General features: G+C 49.5%; 1 protein-coding gene across 3 annotated transcripts in view; it reads right to left on the bottom strand.

The window, feature by feature from the left end:
• TRAP1 (TNF receptor associated protein 1) overlaps window positions 1-17717 on the bottom strand; it is a 67078-nt gene that overhangs the window by 1331 nt on the left and 48030 nt on the right. For all 3 annotated transcript variants that reach the window (XM_036309783.1, XM_036309785.1, XM_036309782.1), the window contains 7 exons: window positions 16554-16674; window positions 15214-15283; window positions 8208-8355; window positions 5883-6068; window positions 5294-5432; window positions 4472-4557; window positions 2798-2943 (listed from right to left, as the gene is read on the bottom strand). In XM_036309783.1, coding sequence (XP_036165676.1) covers window positions 2798-2943; window positions 4472-4557; window positions 5294-5432; window positions 5883-6068; window positions 8208-8355; window positions 15214-15283; window positions 16554-16674 — 896 coding nt within the window. The remainder of the gene's footprint in view (window positions 1-2797; window positions 2944-4471; window positions 4558-5293; window positions 5433-5882; window positions 6069-8207; window positions 8356-15213; window positions 15284-16553; window positions 16675-17717) is intronic.

Genomic DNA, 17717 nt, shown 5'->3' with positions numbered 1-17717 from the left:
AACCCAGAAGTTAAAAATAAAATGATATAACTCTGACAATATAAAAACTGCAATTCTTGCCCTAGCTGGGTTGGCTCAGTGGATAAAGCGTCGGCCTGTGGACGGAAGGGTCCCAGGTTCAGTTCCAGTCAAGGGCACATGCCCAGGTTGCAGGCTCGATCCCCAGTAGGGGGTGTGCAGGAGGCAGCCAATCAATGATTCTCATCATTGATGTTTCTATCTCTCTGTCCCTTTCTCTCTGAAATCAAAATATTTTTTAAAAAAACACAACAAAAAAAAAATTCTGCACAGGAAAAAAATAGCATAAATATAATGTCTGACCTCTGACCTTACTCATTAGAAACGTATATTAAAATCATAATTTTTCACTATGAGAATGGTAAAAATTGAGAAGTTTGCTAAAACTGAAGGCATTGGAGAAACATAAATTTGTCTAACTTCTATAGAGGACAATTGGAATCTATAAAAATTAAACATGGATGGTGCTCTGAGACTTAACACTTTTTCCTCACAGTACTATTTAAAATCAGAATCACTTTTTAAAATATATATATTTTTTAATTGATTTCAGACAGGAAGGGAGAGGGAGAGAGAGAAACATCAGTGATGAGAGAGAATCATTGATCGGCTGCCCCCTACTGGGGATCGAGCCCGCCACCCGGGCATGTGCCCTTGACCAGAATTGAACCCAGGACCCTTCAGTCCGCAGGTCGACGCTCTATCCCGAGCCGAACCAGCTGGGTCAGAAACACTTTTTAAAAAGCAAGTGGCTCAGTTGGTTGAGCATCATCCCGTGTACCAGGTTCAGTTCTGGGTCAGGGTGCATATAGGAGGCAACCGATTGATGTTTCTCTCTCTAAAACCAATAAAAACATTTTTTTTTTAAAAAGAAGAAAAAGCAAGGTAGGGACCCCTGTATAGCAAGTTACTACTTGTACAACAGTGGAAGCCACAGATGAATCTGCACACACACACAGGATCTTTGAAAAGATAAATGCGAAATGTAATGTGGCTGCATTGGGGGCAAAGGTAGGAGGGAAACTTCCCTATGGATTTTGTTTAAATTTATTTAACATTTTTGGTGAACTATGTAATTTCATTGAAGATTATTGTTGTATATAAAATCAATTTTAAAAAAACCTGTTTTCAACAGTTAGAAAATGAAATTTCAAAATATTCAATAAATGTGACACATCAAAGAGTAACTACAAAAAATGTGTAGGAACTCTACAGAAAACATAAGTTACCAAAAGACATTAAGACCTAGTAAATATATATTGTGTACATGGATGGAAAGAATTGACCATAAAGATACTAGTTCTTGAAATGGATGTATGTGCACAGGAGGACCTAGAGTAGCCAAGGCAGCCTTGAAGGGAAATAAAGGAGTAAGCACTCACTCACTGGCTGCGAAGGCTCGGGGAAAGCTGAGTAATTACGACAGTGCAGTGCCGCTAAAGACAGACGAACAGACCAGACACGTGTACAGACACCTGATAGTCTATGATGCAGAAGGCAATTTGGATGGCTGGGGTGGGGGACAAAATAAGTTCATGATTTTGGTGATAGATTTCTTAAGAACCAAAAAAGCACCTAACCAAAGTTTATGAATTTGATTAAGAACTTATCAAAAGACATCTTAATGCAGGTGAAAAGATAGAGTGGGAATAGAGAGTTTGCAACTGATAAAGTATGTAGTATAATTACAAATCAAATTTTAAAAAAGAACCCAGCAGGATCTATATATTAAAAAAGGCTAATACGCTAAGTGACCGTTCAACTGGTAGCTATGACATGCACTGACCACCAGGGGGCAGATGCTCAACGCATGGCATGGAAACATGGAACAGACTGATGAATCTCAAGGGGGATGGGGAAGGGGAGAGGGTGGAGAGAGATTAACCAAAGATCTTATATACATACTAGAAGCCCGGTGCTGTGCACGGGTGGGGTCCCTCGGCCTGGCCTGCGGAGATTGGGCGATTCATGCACGGGGCCTCCGACATCCCCCAAGGAGTCCCGGATTGCGAGAGGGCGCAGGCCAGGCCGAGGGACCCTATTAATGAATAAAGTCTTATTCTTTTTCAGGTCACGAGAAAGCCAAGGACAAGGCCTTAAGTAAAAGTAGAGACCTGTGGGTTCTCACGCTCTGCTGGGGGGAGCTGGCACCAGCATGCTGGAAGCAGCTGGGCATGACCCAGCCTAGCTAAGCATATGGCAGTTTCACACCTGGATGCACAACTCGGAGAAACTCACGCATGCACACGTGTGTCAGACAGGGACAAGAATGTTCAGAACAACTGTTCCCAACAGCCCCCAACAGAAACTACCCGAATATTGGTCAAAAGAGAATACATAATTGTGCTGGGGCAGATTCAACCCATGAACATTACTCAGCTATGAAAACAAACCATAAGCTTCCCTCCACAGGGACAGAGGTCTCTCACACACTGAGTGAAGAAAGTAAGACTTCACATCAACAGGCAGAACAGTCTGTTAAGGATGCACAGAGAGACCATAAAGCAAAGCAGTTATCACAAAAGTCAGGACTATGGTTACCTCAGAGGACAGGATTCTAACGGCACCCGAGGGCCAGCAAGGCTGTTGCTTTTTTACTTTACATGGGTATAGTTTAAAGTTAAATTGAATAGTTTAATTACACAGGTACTGTATGTATAAGCTTTATGCATTTTTCCTATGTGTTATGAATAAAAACCATTTTAAAGGAGTAGCTGGCAGGTCAGATACAAGCTTGCTGTTCCTGGGCACCGAGGGCCCAGGGAGCCGGCAGCCTTACCGGGGGTTGACCTCCAGGGTGGGCTGCAGGAGCTGTGCGCGCTCCTCCTGGGTCTTGGCCAGCTGCTGCATGCGCAGGAAGTGTCGGGCCGCCCCCATCTCCAGCACCGTGATCATCGCGGGGTGCGTGTCCAGTCGAAGCGTCACCTGTAAGCAGGGCCAGGGCCAGGGATGAGGGGGACCCTGGGCTGGCAGTTTTGGCCAGGGGTGAAGCTTCCCCAGATGACCAGGCAGAACACAGGTCTCCAGGGATGAACCCTCAGGCCTCCCAACCATCCACTAAGGAGAAGGGAGCCTGAACTGCAGCCCCGTACCACGTCCCTAACAGCATCCCACTTGGGGGCTCCCTCTATCCCCCAAAGTCGTTACCTAATGTGTCAATTACTGCCTAACGTCCATCTCGCTTGGTGTCCTCTGCCCCTCTCCCCTCCACAGGGCCACTGCCAAGTCCTATAGCAACTAAGATCACCTACGCCTGGCTGTTCCATTTCCCCAGGCCCAGCCTCTCCCCCAGTCTGTCTGCAGTTCCTTCCCTCAATCCCGTCCTTCCAGAACGCTGGAGCCTCCTTCCTGCAGACCTCACTCACCCACACCCTTTCTGTGGCCCTCTGGCCTGACTTCATCAAATACATCTTTTCCCAACAAGCGGTCACAAGCCCCTCTCCCTGACCAGGCCTTCCCCTTCGTCCACCCCATAGGCCTCTGGCCTCCTGACTCACACTGGAGACTCTAAGCCTGCTGGGCCCACAGCACACCCCTCCTGGCAGCACGGTACTGAGAAGAACCTGAGCTCTAACTCACATCCAGCTCCATGGCGTCCTCACTATAGGACCTGGGGATGTACTTTGCCTCCTGCCCTTCACAGGATGGGGGTAATTCTACCTGCCTCAGAGTTATCTGAGCTTAAATGAGTCCCTATAGTGAAGAGTGGACACAGTGAATGTGTTACACAGAGAAATCCCAGCTGCATGCCTTGCTTCTCGATGCTCCCTACCAAGAGCCCCTCCTCTTTCGATCTGTGCCCATCCCTCCCCCGCAAAGTCCTGTGCTACCTCCCAGAGCCCTGCGCCCACCCTCTGCTCCTGGCCATCCCCACCTGCACACCCACCTGTCCCTTGGGGAGACTCCTGGACTATTCCTGAGCCAGTGACCTGCACTGGGTACCTGTTCTCTGGTGGCTGGCTTTCTCTTGCAACTCTGAGCTGGACCTGGTTCTGGCTCTGAAGTCAGAACCCCTGCTGGACTGTAAGCTCCCTAAGGGCTGGACTGGAACCCCTTGCGTCCTACGCTACCACAGTTCCTTTGGGGCCTGGACCAGGCTAGCTTTGGGGTGGCCAGCTGGGAACCCCTCTTCTCGGCTTCTACTTGCCCACCAGGCCATTGGCTGTTCACCTTACACTACTTTCTAGTTCCCACCTGCGCTATAAAGTGGAGGAAACAAGTCAGCTGAGCTTGCCTGTCCTGCCCCAACAACATCCCTGGACACACGTGGCTGCACACATGTAAGCTCAAACGCAGAAGCGGCAGTGACACACTTGGTCTCTCCCACATATCACAGCTTCAGTCGCCATTGGGAGAACTCCCACCAGGCCAGCAACTCAGAGCCGGCAGGCTGCCAGTTGTGTGGTCACTGGAGCCATGGGAGCCGAGTGGTGGCGTCTCCAGAAGACCTCACCTTCACGTTGGTGACACGCGACCCCAGCGCATTTCTCATCCAGGCCATCAGGTCCTCCATCTCCTTTTCTGACAGGCGGTCATCAGCTTGAGGAGAGACGTGAGTGAGCTCAGAGGCCGTTCTCCGTAATTCCCATCTCATTCCCATGGGGGCCTGAAATGTTGACATTCCAACGCCAAGTGTCCAACTGCCCCACCCCACCCTGGTCGTCGGCACAAAGAAGCCACCAGAGATGTTTTCATCTAAAATCCAGCGGATAATGCCCTGACTGGTTTGGCTCAGTGGATAGAGCATCGGCCTGCGGACTGAAAGGTCCCAGGTTCGATTCCGGTCAAGGGCATATACCTTGGTTGTGGGCACATCCCCAGTCGGGGGGTGTGCAAGAGGCAGCTGATCGATGTTTCTCTCTCATCCCTCTCCCTTCCTCTCTGTAAAAAATCAATAAAATATGTTTTAAAATAAAATAAAATCCAGCGGATAAAATGGAACCTCAGAAGGACATTTCGGTTGCCCCAAGGCCCATGTGGTTTCATTATAGCTTAAAGAAGATATTTTTGGATTCTCTTAGGACGTCAACTCGGAAGGGGCCCTGGAGAGAACTGGGAGCTAAACGGGAACATTCTCTGTAATCATTAAGGCGTTCCCAAACTGCTGTCTGTGCAGGTTTATGACCCCAGGTAGAAATGAGAACAGAAAATCCCTAGAAACTCACGTTACAGGATAGAAGGCTTTGTAGCAGAGTGTCAGCCCCTGGGCCATCCCAGCCTCACCTGCACCCCAGGCCACCACCCACCTCTGCCTAGAGAGAAAGGTAGAACCAACCTGGAGATTTGTCTTCAAACTTCTCCTCCTTGTAGTGATCGACAACGATGTCCGTTTCCACGGAGATCAGCTTCTTCTTGTCAAATTCACGAAGGTGAAGCAAGGTCAGCTCATCAAACTGCTCATAGCAGAAGAGAACCTGTGAGGGCCCAAGAACATCTCCATCAGGCTTGGCGAGGACTCCGCCTACGACAGAGAGAGGGCCATGGGAGTAAGGGCTGCAGGCTGGGCCCCCAGTCCCGGAACAGCCACATGGGATGCTGCTGGGGCGTCCTGGGCCTTTGGAGATGAGGCGGATTGCCAGAGGGTGGGAAGGGAGGCTCTGGCTATGTCTTAGTAATAGAAACAGTGATTCTACTTACAGAGAAATCCCCGTGTCACCTCCTACAGGGACAAACTAGATGGCAGACTTCAGCCTGGGCCTCTGTGCCCCCGGACGTGTGGCTTTCCCGGGTCGTGGGCACATTCAGCCATTTCCCACTAAGCAGAGACACTCCCCACCCCGCTGCCTTGGGTGCTCAGATTCCACCTTGTCCCTGATCTGGCCCCGCAGCCTGTAGGGATGCAGCCTGCCCTGTTGCTCACCCACCTCCATGTTTTTCTGCTTCATGGCCTCATAGTAGGGTGAGTGCTCAGCCAGGTGCCGGTTGGGGGTGCACAGGTAGTAGATGTTGCGGGTGCCGGCCTGCATGCGGCTGGCGTAGTCCACGAGGCTGGTCAGCTGCCCAGCGGGCAGCGCCGAGGACTCATACCGCAACAGCTTTGCAATATCCTCCTGAAAACAAAGGGCAGGTCACTGCTCATTCCAGATCCTCACTCAGAAAGCCTCCAGCACCTGGGCACCGACATGGGAAGCCTCTGGCTAAAGGGAGAAGTCTGCTGGCTGCACCCCCGGCTGGTGGGCCCCTGTGTTCTGCAGCTGGGGCAGCTCCCACAGAAGCCTGGCCCAGGGATGGCTTCTAGTCAGGTCTGGTAGTCCCCACATCAAAGGTTCAGGGAACCTCAGAGAGCACCTTCCACCTCAGGTGGCACAGGGCCTCAAAGAGAGGGGCTTTTGGGCAAGCTGTGTGCACCCCAGGAGTGGCCAGACCGTCCCCATGGCAGAGACTGCTCCTGGACCCAACGTCCTCCCTTTGTCCCCAGTCACAGTGGGCATGTGGACATCGGTATAAAGTCCACATCTCCCCGCCTTCCTCCAACCAGGTGACTAGTCCTTCTCCTTCCTGTCGGCTGAAATGCAATGTGACTGCTGGAGACGTCTTGATTCCTGGTGGGAGCTGCCTGGTAAGGACAGAGGAGCAGCAACAAGCTGGGGGCCTGGATCCCTGATGCCATCAGCCTGGATGTGACCTGAGACATAAACTCTGCCTTCTCTACACCACTGACACACTGACAAGCACAGCAAAGACAAGTACTGGGGACATTGAAGAGCGAGGGAGGGCACACAGAGGGCCGGGCCCAGATGAAAAAGACATGATGGAGAGGGAAGGTGGACAGAAAGCAGAAAAAAAGATGTCAAACAAGGATGTGGAAACCCACCTGGGAGTCATGCTCTAATTCAGACGCTAAGCCTGTGCTTATGTACACATTAGGGTCCCCACTAACAAACACGAATACACTGAGATAATATTTATCGAGCCCTCAGAAAAGCCACTGGCATGCAGTGACCACCCAGCTGCTGTTAACCAGGCCCAGGCAGGAGTGAGGAGGGCTCAGGGAGGAAGCAGAGTGGGAACCTCAGACTGCCCAGCGGCACTCCAGTCCCACCCTCCCCTAGGGAATGAAGAACAACCCCCTTGGGAGCCCTCCATCCTTGCTACTGTTCTAGAGCAAAAGATGAAACCTCGACACTGGGACTGACTGCTTACTGGGAAAGAAAATGTTCTGGAATGATATATCAGGATGTTTACACAACCTTGTGAATGTACCAAGTGTAACTAAATTATCCACTTTAATAGGGTGAATTTTACTATGTGAATTATATCACACTGAAAATTGCCAGCCCTGTCTGGCTGGTGTGGCTCAGTGATTGAGCATCGACTCATGAGCCAGAGGTCATAGTTCGATTCCCAGTCAAGGTACATGCCTGGCTGCAGGCTCGATTCCCAGTAGGGGGCATGCAGGAGGCAGCCAATTGATGATTCTCTCTCATCATTGATGTTTCTTATCTTTATCTCCCTTTCTCTTCCTCTCTCTGAAATTTAAAATAAAAATTAAAAATGGTTTAAAAATGGCCAGTCCTGGCTGGTGTGACTCAGTTGGAGCATCATCCCATACACCAAAAGGTGGTGGGGTTTGATCCAGGCACATGCCCAGGCTGCGGGTTTAAACCCTGGTCGGGGCGTGTACAGGAGGCAACTGATCAATGTTTCTCTCTCATATTGATGTTTCTCTCTCTCTCTCTCCCTCTCCTTTCCTTTCTCTCTCAAATCAATAAAAACATATCCTCAGGTGAAGATGTAAAAAAAAAAAAAAGGCCAAAATATGTTTATTGAAGAATTATATCATATATAAGTAATGCTGCACGATGAATTGAACTGAGGCCCCAGGAGCACCATGTTAAAGTTCCACCCCTCACATGATGAACATGCCCTGACGACACAATGTCCCTGCCTCCACCGCCCTGGTGAACCAGTACCTGGCCCTGGCCCTGCCTTTGTGATCTCCTGAGCCCCCTGAATACACACCTACTTCCTTCTGGCCTCAGGTGAGAGGACTGAGGGAGATAAGCCTAGTCCCACAGGACAAAGGTGAGGACACTCCTGAGCTGCATTCACTGGCTCCCGGGCAGCAGTAGCTGGGGTGCCTGGATATGCCAGTGTCATGTCCTAGGAAGCTCAGGTTTCTGGCCTCCACCAGCTTCCTCCACAGCCCAAGGCAGCAGAGAGAAAGGCCCAGAAACCTGGACCCTTACCTTGACCTCCTGTTCAGCAGTGGTCACAATGCCCTCTCTCATGAACAAGCCATAATCTTCAAAAAACTTGGCATATGTCTCAGCGTCTTTTTTACTCTGGTCAACGAAGAATTTTATTAGCCTCTGTTGTAGAACGTCCCGGAGTTTCCTACAGCACAGAAATGAATGTATCATGAACAAGCAACTGTTATGAAATACTAACAGCCAGAGGTATGAAAAAATGTTCTGCTCCACTAATAATCAAATTAGTGAAAACAACATACCATTCTGGCCAAATTTTTAAAAATGTTAAAAGAAAGGATGACCCTTGGCAAACACCAGGTGGGAAGACGCGCCCCTAGAGGCAGGAATGTGGAATGACAGCCCTTTGTGGAGGGCAGCAACAGCCCACCCAACCTTGATGGTTCCAACTGTCCAGATTGCTCCCTGGGAAATATAATGAGTCACCAAGACTTACGGAGCAGGAGTTTCACTGTAGCACATAAAAGACAATACAATTACGAGCAACTCAGTGGTCAACAGGAGAGAATAGACTGAAATGAAAGATAAGTGCAGTCATTAAAAATCACCTCCTGCCCTAACCGGTTTGGCTCAGTGGATAGAGCGTCAGCCTGCGAACTGAAAGGTCCCAGGTTCGATTCCGGTCAAGGGCATGTACCCTTGGTTGCGGCACATCCCCAGTAGGGGGTGTGCAGGAGGCAGCTGATTGATGTTTCTCTCTCATTGATGTTCCAACTCTTTATCCCTTTCCCTTCCTCTCTGTAAAAAATCAATCAAAAATAATTTTTTTAGCCGAAACCGGTTTGGCTCAGTGGATAGAGCATCGGCCTGCGGACTGAGAGGTCCCAGGTTCGATTCCGGTCAAGGGCGTGTACCTGGGTTGTGGGCACATCCCCAGTGGGGGGTGTGCAGGAGGCAGCTGATCGATGTTTCTCTCTCATCGATGTTTCTAGCTCTCTATCTCTCTCCCTTTCTCTCTGTAAAAAATCAATAAAAATATCTTTTAAAAAAATATATATATTTTTTAAAAATCACCTCCTACCCTAGCTGGTTTGGCTCAGTGGATAGAGCACTGGCGTGCAGACTAAAGGGTCCTGGGTTCGATTCCAGTCAAGGGCATGCATCTTGGTTGCAGACTCAATCCCTGGCCCTGGTTGGGGCGTGTACGGGAGATAACCAATTGATGTGTCTCTCTCACAATGATGTTTCTCTCTTTCTCTCCCTCTCCCTTCCACTATTTCTAAAAATCAATGGAAAAAATGTATTTGAGTGAGGATTAACAACAACAACAAATCACATCCTAGCCCTGGCTGGTGTTGCTCAGTTGGTTGGGTGTTGTCCCGTGCATTACAAGGTTTCAGGCTCGATCCCCAGTGTGGAGTGTGCAGGAGGCAGTTAATCAATGATTCCCTCTCATCACTGATGGTTCTTTCAATCTCCCTTCCTCTCTCTGAAATCAATTTTAAAAAAAGAAAAATTCCAATATGAATAAATTACAGTGTATGTATATACATATGTATAACAAAACTATACTACTTTCTGTACATTATAGTTTTGCATAATTAGGATCCATACTATATATACAATATAAACACTATAGTTTGGCTATATAACTGGATATACTATGTGCACACTACAATATTACAAAACTGGGATTTTGTGAATCAAGGTGTTAACTACAGCATTATTTAATGGTATAAAATTATGAGCAACTTGGAATCCTTTCCCAATGTATATATACATCAAATCACCATGATTTACACTTTAAACATAGTTTTATATGTCAATTATGCCTCTCATAAAGTTGAAATTTTAAAATGTTAGTAAACAATTATATTTAACTAGAGACTGGTGCATGAAATTTGTGCACTTGGGGGGATATCCCCCAGCCTGGCCTGTGCCCTCTCACACTGCGGGAGCCCCGTGATTGATCACCCCAAAGAGGTAGGCCCCACCCATCCATCCAGGGCGCCTCGATGGATTGCCCCAAAGAGGCAGGCCGGAACCCGGGGTTCCGCCTCTGCACCGCGCACATAGTGTCAAGCCCCCACCCACCTGCGCACACCTCACCACGCATGCGGCCCCGCCACCCTGCTGCGCACGCAGCCATCTGGTGATGGCTCGTTATGGTGTGAGGGCGTCATGACCATTAGCATATTAGCTCTTTAATATATAGGATGTAAAAAGTAAAAATAAAGAACCATTTTAAAAATTCTTAGTGGAGAACACACACACTCAATCACCAGGCCGCGGGCCCATCGCCCCCAGAGCGTCTTGGTGTCGGAGCCTCCTATCCAAACGTCAGGCTGAGTGCCCCAAAGGTCTACTGGAGCCCCACTCACTGTCCCAGCTTTGAAGGGGAAACTAAGATGGCGGCATAGATAAACACCGGGAAATTGCTGCCTCCCACAACAACTTCAAAAAAAACAACATAAAGACAAAACGGACATCATCCAGAACTATAGGAAAGCTGGCTGAGTGGAAATTCTACAACTAGAAGGAAAGAAAAGCACACTGAGAGCCAGAGGAGCTGCGGAAGTAAAGTGCAGAGGTACGGGGGTTCGCGCGCGCAGAAAGGGGCTGGCACCTGAGGACGCGGCTGTCTTTTTGAATCGGGAGGGAGTCACAAGCCCCTGACTGCTCTGAACTCCGGTTCCGGGAAGTCTCTGGGGACCCAGGACTCATACGGGGAGAAACTGGACTGTCTGGCAGTGGGCAGAACTCGGAACTTGAGGTCGGCTTTACCTCAGAGGTGCTTGCAGCAATTACCGGGACACTGAGACGCGCGGCCCCTTAGGGCAGGGCTGAGAATCTGCCATAGCTGCTTGCTCCGCCCTTTGATTCCCTGAGACCCCGCCCCACCCAGGCTGCGGCAGAGGCTTTTGCATATGAATGCCCCGGCCCTTTGCAACCTGAAAATTACCTAATTGAAGCTGGGCCAGACAGACCCAGAACTTCCAAGAGAAGGCCCAATTGGGGCCCCACAGCGGCTTGCATTGCTTCACAGCTGGGCCTCATCAGGGTACCTCCAAACTCCAAAAAAGGGGAATCTGCAGTTCTCTTCGTAGCTCCTGCTGTGTAACCTCAGGCAGAGGCTACATTAGCACCTCCTTAGATCCAAGAGCCAGTGTACACCCAGTGGTCAGAGTGGGGCCATCCAATTACAACTCCTCAGATCCATAAGGGACACACTCAGGGGGCAGACTCAGTGAGCACCAAAACCCCACTGAAGCAAGTCTTGCCCCAGAAGGGTGTCTTCAGCACAGAAGTTCTCCCACTGCAGACACAGCTGATTCTCACTGCCAATTGGCCTGGAGGTCATTTCCTCCCAGTGATCCTACAACAATCAAGGCATAACTACAATAAGACTGTGCACAAAGCCCACAAGGGGGTACACCAAGAGTGTCCACCTCAGGTAACTGGGGAGGCTGAGCCACTGGGCCCTACAGGACACCTAGCACACAAAACCACTCTACCAACACAGGGAAGCATAAAAAATGCGGAGACAAAGAAACAGGTCACAAATGACAGAAATGGAGGAAAGCAAACGACTGGATATAGAGTTCAAGGCCACGTTTATAAGGTTTTTCAAGAATTTTATGGAAACCGCCGATAAATTTAGTGAGACCCTCAAGAAATCTAGTGAGACTCTTGAGGATATGAAAAAGGACCAACTAGAAATTAAGCATACACTGACTGAAATAAAGAATAATATACAGAGATCCAACAGCAGACAAGAGGATCCCAAGAATCAAGTCAAAGATTTGAAATACAAAGAAACAAGAAAGACCCAACCCAAAAAGAAAAAAGAAAAAAGATTCCAAAAATATGAAGATAGTGTAAGGAGCCTCTGGGACAACTTCAAGCGTACCAACATCAGAATTATAGGGGTACCAGAAGAAGAGAGAGGGCAAGATATTGAAAACCTATTTGAAGAAATAATGACAGAAAACTTCCCCTACCTGGTCAAAGAAATAGACTTACAAGTCCAGGAAGCGCGGAGGAACAAACAAAAGGAACCCAAAAAGGACCACACCAAGACACATCATAATTAAAATGCCAAGAGCAAAAGACAAAGAGAGAATCTTAAAAGCAGCAAGAGAAAGACAGTCAGTTAGCTACAAGGGAGTACCCATACGACTGTCAGCTGATTTCTCAACAGAAACCATGCAAGCCAGAAGAGAGTGGCAAGAAATATTCAAAGTGATGAATGCCAAGAACCTACAACCAAGATTATTTTATCCAGCAAAGCTATCATTCAAAATAGAAGGTCAGATAAAGAGCTTCACAGATAAGAAAACACTAAAGGAGTTCATCACCACCAAACCAGCATTATATGAAATGCTGAAAGGTATTCTTTAAGAAGAGGAAGAAGAAAAAGGAACTCTTACCATTTGTCACAGCATGGATGGAACTGGAGAGCGGATAAATACCACATGATCTCACTCATTTGTGGAATATAATGAACAACATAAACTGATGAACAAGGACTGATTCAGAGAGGGAGAGGCATTGATTGGACTGTCGGGCCTTGGAGGGAAGGTAGGGGAGGGTGGGGTTAAAGGGGAAAGATCAACCAAAGGACTTATATGCAAGCATATAGGCCTAACCAATGGACACGGACAACGGGGCGGGGGGGGGGGGGGGCTAGAGGGTAACGTGGGGATAAGGACACATGTAATATCTTAATCAATAAAAAATATATTAAAAATAAATAAATAAAATAAAATAAAATAAATTCTTATTAGGGGTATTTTTATTCCCTTCCTAATATTTTGCCTTTCCTTTAAAAGAAGTGAAATTATCGTGTATTTCTTTAATAATCCAGGATAGGGGAGCAGTAATGTTTAACATTCATTTAAGCTTTTCCTCTTCTACTCATGTCCTGAATGAGTGTGTTCTTTAGACACAGAGTGGCATGAGACCAGGCAGCACCCAAACCTGTGGCAAGGGAGCCACAGCAGCTAGGACAGGGAAGAGAGCACCAGGAGGTTGTCCCCACAGGGTAGGGGAGGGGAAGCTTGGCATGGAGTGTCCAGGCCCAAGGACCCCAGAGGAGGGTGTCCAGACCGGCGGTAGTGGGCAGCTCCCTGTGTGGAGTCAGAGCCCAAGTGGGTAAAGCTATGTCAGGGGATGGCAGTGGTGATGGCAGACCAGGAGGGGGACTGGCCAAAGGCAACACAGGAAGGAAAATGAGAGGCAGACTTCTCATCATCACAGGGAGCAAACAGGGAAGTCCCAGTGGTGCTGGGTAAACTCAGTAGCTGCAGAAACAAGGATGGAGGCAGATTACAAACAAGTACCCACACTCTCACTGCTCAGCTGTCTACTGAGAGGACCTGGGAGAAGTGAATGCCCAACAGCAATGGCATCCCTAGTGCCCAGATCTTGGCTTAATACCACTCTCCATTCAAATGAATCCAGCTCCTTGGAGGAATGAGCAATTCCAGGGCTAAAAAATGATGTGGGCAAAACACAAAGTGAACCCGAAACATCCTGTGCCAGAAGTGAGCAAGTGCTCAGAGCACCACGGGCATGTCAAAGGGCCAGGAGTCGGCCTGCGTGGGCTCCTGCTGGCTAAACTGGGACCGTTTGGGCATCAAAATGAATAATGACGCCCTAGCCGGTTTGGCTCGGTGGATAGAGCATCAGCCTGAGGACTGAAGGGTCCCAGGTTTGATTCCGGTCAAGGGCACATGCCCGGGTTGCCGGCTCAATCCCCAGTGGGGGGTGTGCAGGAGGCAGCCAATCAATGATTCTTTCTCATCCTTGATGTTTCTCTCTCTCTCTCCCTCTTCCTTCCTCTCTGAAATCAATAAAAATATATTTGTTTTGTGCTAGTGCTGCATCCACGACCCACACGAGGGCAGTCCACAAAGTCACTGGCTGGAAACCTTCAGAAGCACCCTGGTCACGAAAGTCAGGGAAAGACTGGAACTCGGCCAGCCTGAGGAGGCTAGAGGGACTGTTAAAGGCACGTGTGACTGCACTACTCCCTCTCACAGGGCGGCACAAGTGAATGAGTCCAAGGGTTAGACAGAGGTGGGGCCGCACCAGCCAACTCCCTCGCTGGAAGCTGCCCTGCAGCCAGGGGAGAAGGCTTGTTCATCGGAAATATTCCCTAAGATATTTGGGGAGGATGGGGCATCGGGTGGACACCTTGCTCTCAAAGGGCACAGGGGGAAATTTCCTCTGTATCATGTTTCCACCTTTTCTGTAAGTGCATGGTTCTTTCAAACACATCATTTAAGGCTGACTCTTTTCGTACCAACCTGAGCCTCAGACTGACAATCTAGCCCTTGAGAACCACAAGCAGCAACCAAGTGGCTGGACACACGCTGCCTGAGCCTCGGGTCAGCCCAGCTCTGCTGCTGGGAACAGCGTATGCCTGCGGTCAGACAGTGTGGGCTCCAATACAGGCTCCCTCCGTGATTGCTGTGACCTCTCCGCAACTCAGTTTCCGGTTCTGGGTGAGAATGAACACCAGTAACAGTAGCTATTGCCGCAATCAGGATGGGGACACGAGAACCCGGCCACCTCAGCCCATGGGGATTCCAAGAGCAACATCTCCAAAAGAGGGTCTGGTCCAGGGCCGGCCTTCGCCTACTTCACAACATCAGTGACCTTCTGGGACCAAGGCCAGGTGATCTCCTGGCTCTGTCGCTATCCTTAGCCTCATCCACACCAGAGACCGCCTACCTGGACTCTCCCCAGCTGTGGCCACCCTGGTTGGCTAATGGAGGCTGGCTAAGGGAGGGGACATGTCCCTGCACAGCCATAATTTTCCTCAATGCGTCAATCCTCCCACCCTTTTTACAAAAATGTGAAGCAAAACATCAGGCAAAGCACGCATGATCTGCACACATTCTCCGGGCACACGCCCCTCAGCCACAGCCTCAGCACAGCTCCTCACTCTGCTCTTGTTCCCTGCAGCCACTCTGGCCCTCTGTTGGCTAAGATGAGCCAGTGAGGGCCTCTCAGCAGGTGCCTGCCCTCGGGGGCTTACCTGATTAGAGCGCTTTCCTGGAGGAGCTCCCGGCTGAGGTTCAGGGGAATGTCCTCACTGTCCACCACACCTTAGAGAGACACGACACATCAGCACCCTGGCGGGGCCTGAGACGCTGCCCCGCCCTCCTGAAGGGCCACTGGCTTCCCACCAGACCTCCACATTCTCCTTCTAAGCCCACAGGACGCCAGACCCCATGAAGGTAAGACAGAGGCAAGAAAGACAAAGGCAGGAGACTCAGTGGGCCAACACCACCCCAGCCCCTGCAAGTCCTGGCATGCTGGAATTTATGCGGACGCCTCCGTCAGGACGATGTGACCAGAAGAAAAGCAGGCAAGGCTGGGAGCCTTTGCCCGTGAAGTTTCTAACATTTCAGCTTCACTTTGACACTGAAAACCACTTCTGGATTTTACTTTTAAAGTCATAAATATGTCGTGGGTATTTTGCATCTTTTTATGCCATGATGAATACAAAGGTTTATATGCCGAGTTTTGTTTTTTTTATTAAACTACAATCTATTTAAATGCAAGTCAGTTCATGTCTAAATCTAAAACTCATGTAATATCTTTAAACACTAAAATAACTCAAGTCCTAGCCGGTTTGGCTCAGTGGATAGAGCATCGGCCCACAGATGCAGGGTCCTGGGTTCAATTCTGGTCAAGGGCATGTACCTCGATTGCAGGCTCCTCCCAGGCCTAGGCCCTGGTTGGGACTTGTGCAGGAGGCAACCAATCGATGTGTTTCTCTCACATCAGTATTTCTCTCTGTCTTTCCCTCTCTCCTCCACTTTCTCTAAAAATCAATGAAAAAATATCCTCAGGTGAGGCTTAAAAATGAATAAATGAATGAATGAATGAATGAATGAATAAATAAATAAATAAACTAACTCAATTTAAACATGTTCATCTGTCCCATTTCCCCCAAATCAACCAAGACTAGTATCTGGAGGCAGTCAGCTTCCTAGGAGGCTCTGTGAGCACGCCCATCTGGCTCGCCCAGACACAGCTGGGGCTGCTTCCCTGACACCACACTCATTAGAGATGAGTTCCTTCGGCCCAGCCAGTGAGGCTCAGTGGTTGAGCATCAACCTATGAACCAGGAGGTCATGGTTTGATTCCCGGTCGGGGCACGTGCCCAGGTTGCGGACTCAATCCCAGTAGGGGCTGTGTAGGAGGTAACCAATCAATGATTCTCTCTCATCACTGATGTTTCTCCCTCTCCCTCCTCTGAAATCAATAAAAAATATATATTTTAAATAAAAGATGAACTCCTTCAAACGCAGGCAGCACACTGGGCCATAGGCAGGGAGCCACACCTGTCCCAGGGCGCTGGCCCCATACCTCGAACGAAACGCAGCCACTTGGGCAGGATATCAGTGGCCTTGGTCTGGATGAGGACTTTGCGGCTGTACAAAGAGATGCTGGAGCTCAGCTCCCGGCTCACATCAAACATGGATGGTTTCTGTGGGCAAAGAAGAAAGGGCAGTGTCAGCTGCACATGGGGGCAGAACCTACAAGGTCATGGGGAGCCCTGATGAACCACCCTGCCCTACTGGGACTGGCCTGGGAGTTGTGGGGTGGACATGCAGTGATCCAGAAGCAGAGCTAGGCCAGGAGACCCCCCACATCTGTCTGTTCAGAATTCCAATGCCCAGGGAGGACCCCCAACAACAGCTCTCAGGGGGCCTTCTCTGGGCAGCCGCTGCCTTCCCCAATCCACTCTCCCTGGAGGATATTACAAAAGGAAGACTCATAGTATGTCCCGTGAGCAGAACCAAACCTGCTAGGGGTTGGGGGTTAGCAAACTACAGCTCATCGATCAAATCTGGCTCATCACCCGGTTTGTGTAGCCTAGAATGGCTTTTTCATTTTTAAATGGTTGGGGGGGAAAACAAAAGACGATATTTCATGGTGAGAGATACATGCAAAATAAATTCAAGGACTCTGCTTGTTCCTTGAGGTGCAGGTGTGGTGCTTTTATGCCAGGGGCAAAGTGCTGTGGTGTGCATGACTGCAAGGCCCGACCAGGCAGTCTGGCCCTCCACAGGCGTGTCTGCCAATCCTGCTCTAACCCAGTGCTCTGACCCTGCAGTTTGCACACTTCACATTGGATCTGATAAAAGGGAGACTGATTCTGGAGGTCCTGGAGAACCCGAGACTCCGCATTACCGACAAGGCTCAGGAAATGCTGGTGCAGCTGGGCTACAAAGGACACTCAGTGATGAGGGTGGAGAATAGCTCTTTCCAACGTGGATAACAGGGCTACTTGCAGCCCCAGGGCTCCAGTCAAATGAAGCCAGGGAAGCTGGGTCCAAGCCCTGAGCAGGCTCCTGTGTGGCAGGCTTTGTCAGAGACTTCACCACCTACCGTGAGCCAGGAGTCTTAGGGGCGAAACGGAAGGATGGAGAACGCACTTGTGTGAGCCCCACAGAGTCCGTCCCCCTGCAGAGCTCGGGAATGCTCTGCCTGGAGCCAGAGGAAGCCTGCAGGCTGCTCCAAGGGCCG

This window comes from Myotis myotis, unplaced genomic scaffold (genome assembly GCF_014108235.1).
Source record: "Myotis myotis isolate mMyoMyo1 unplaced genomic scaffold, mMyoMyo1.p scaffold_m19_p_5, whole genome shotgun sequence".
In the NCBI taxonomy this organism is placed as follows: domain Eukaryota; kingdom Metazoa; phylum Chordata; class Mammalia; order Chiroptera; family Vespertilionidae; genus Myotis; species Myotis myotis.
Note: the sequence above shows the minus strand (reverse complement) of the source record. Positions and strands in the feature narration are given on the sequence as shown.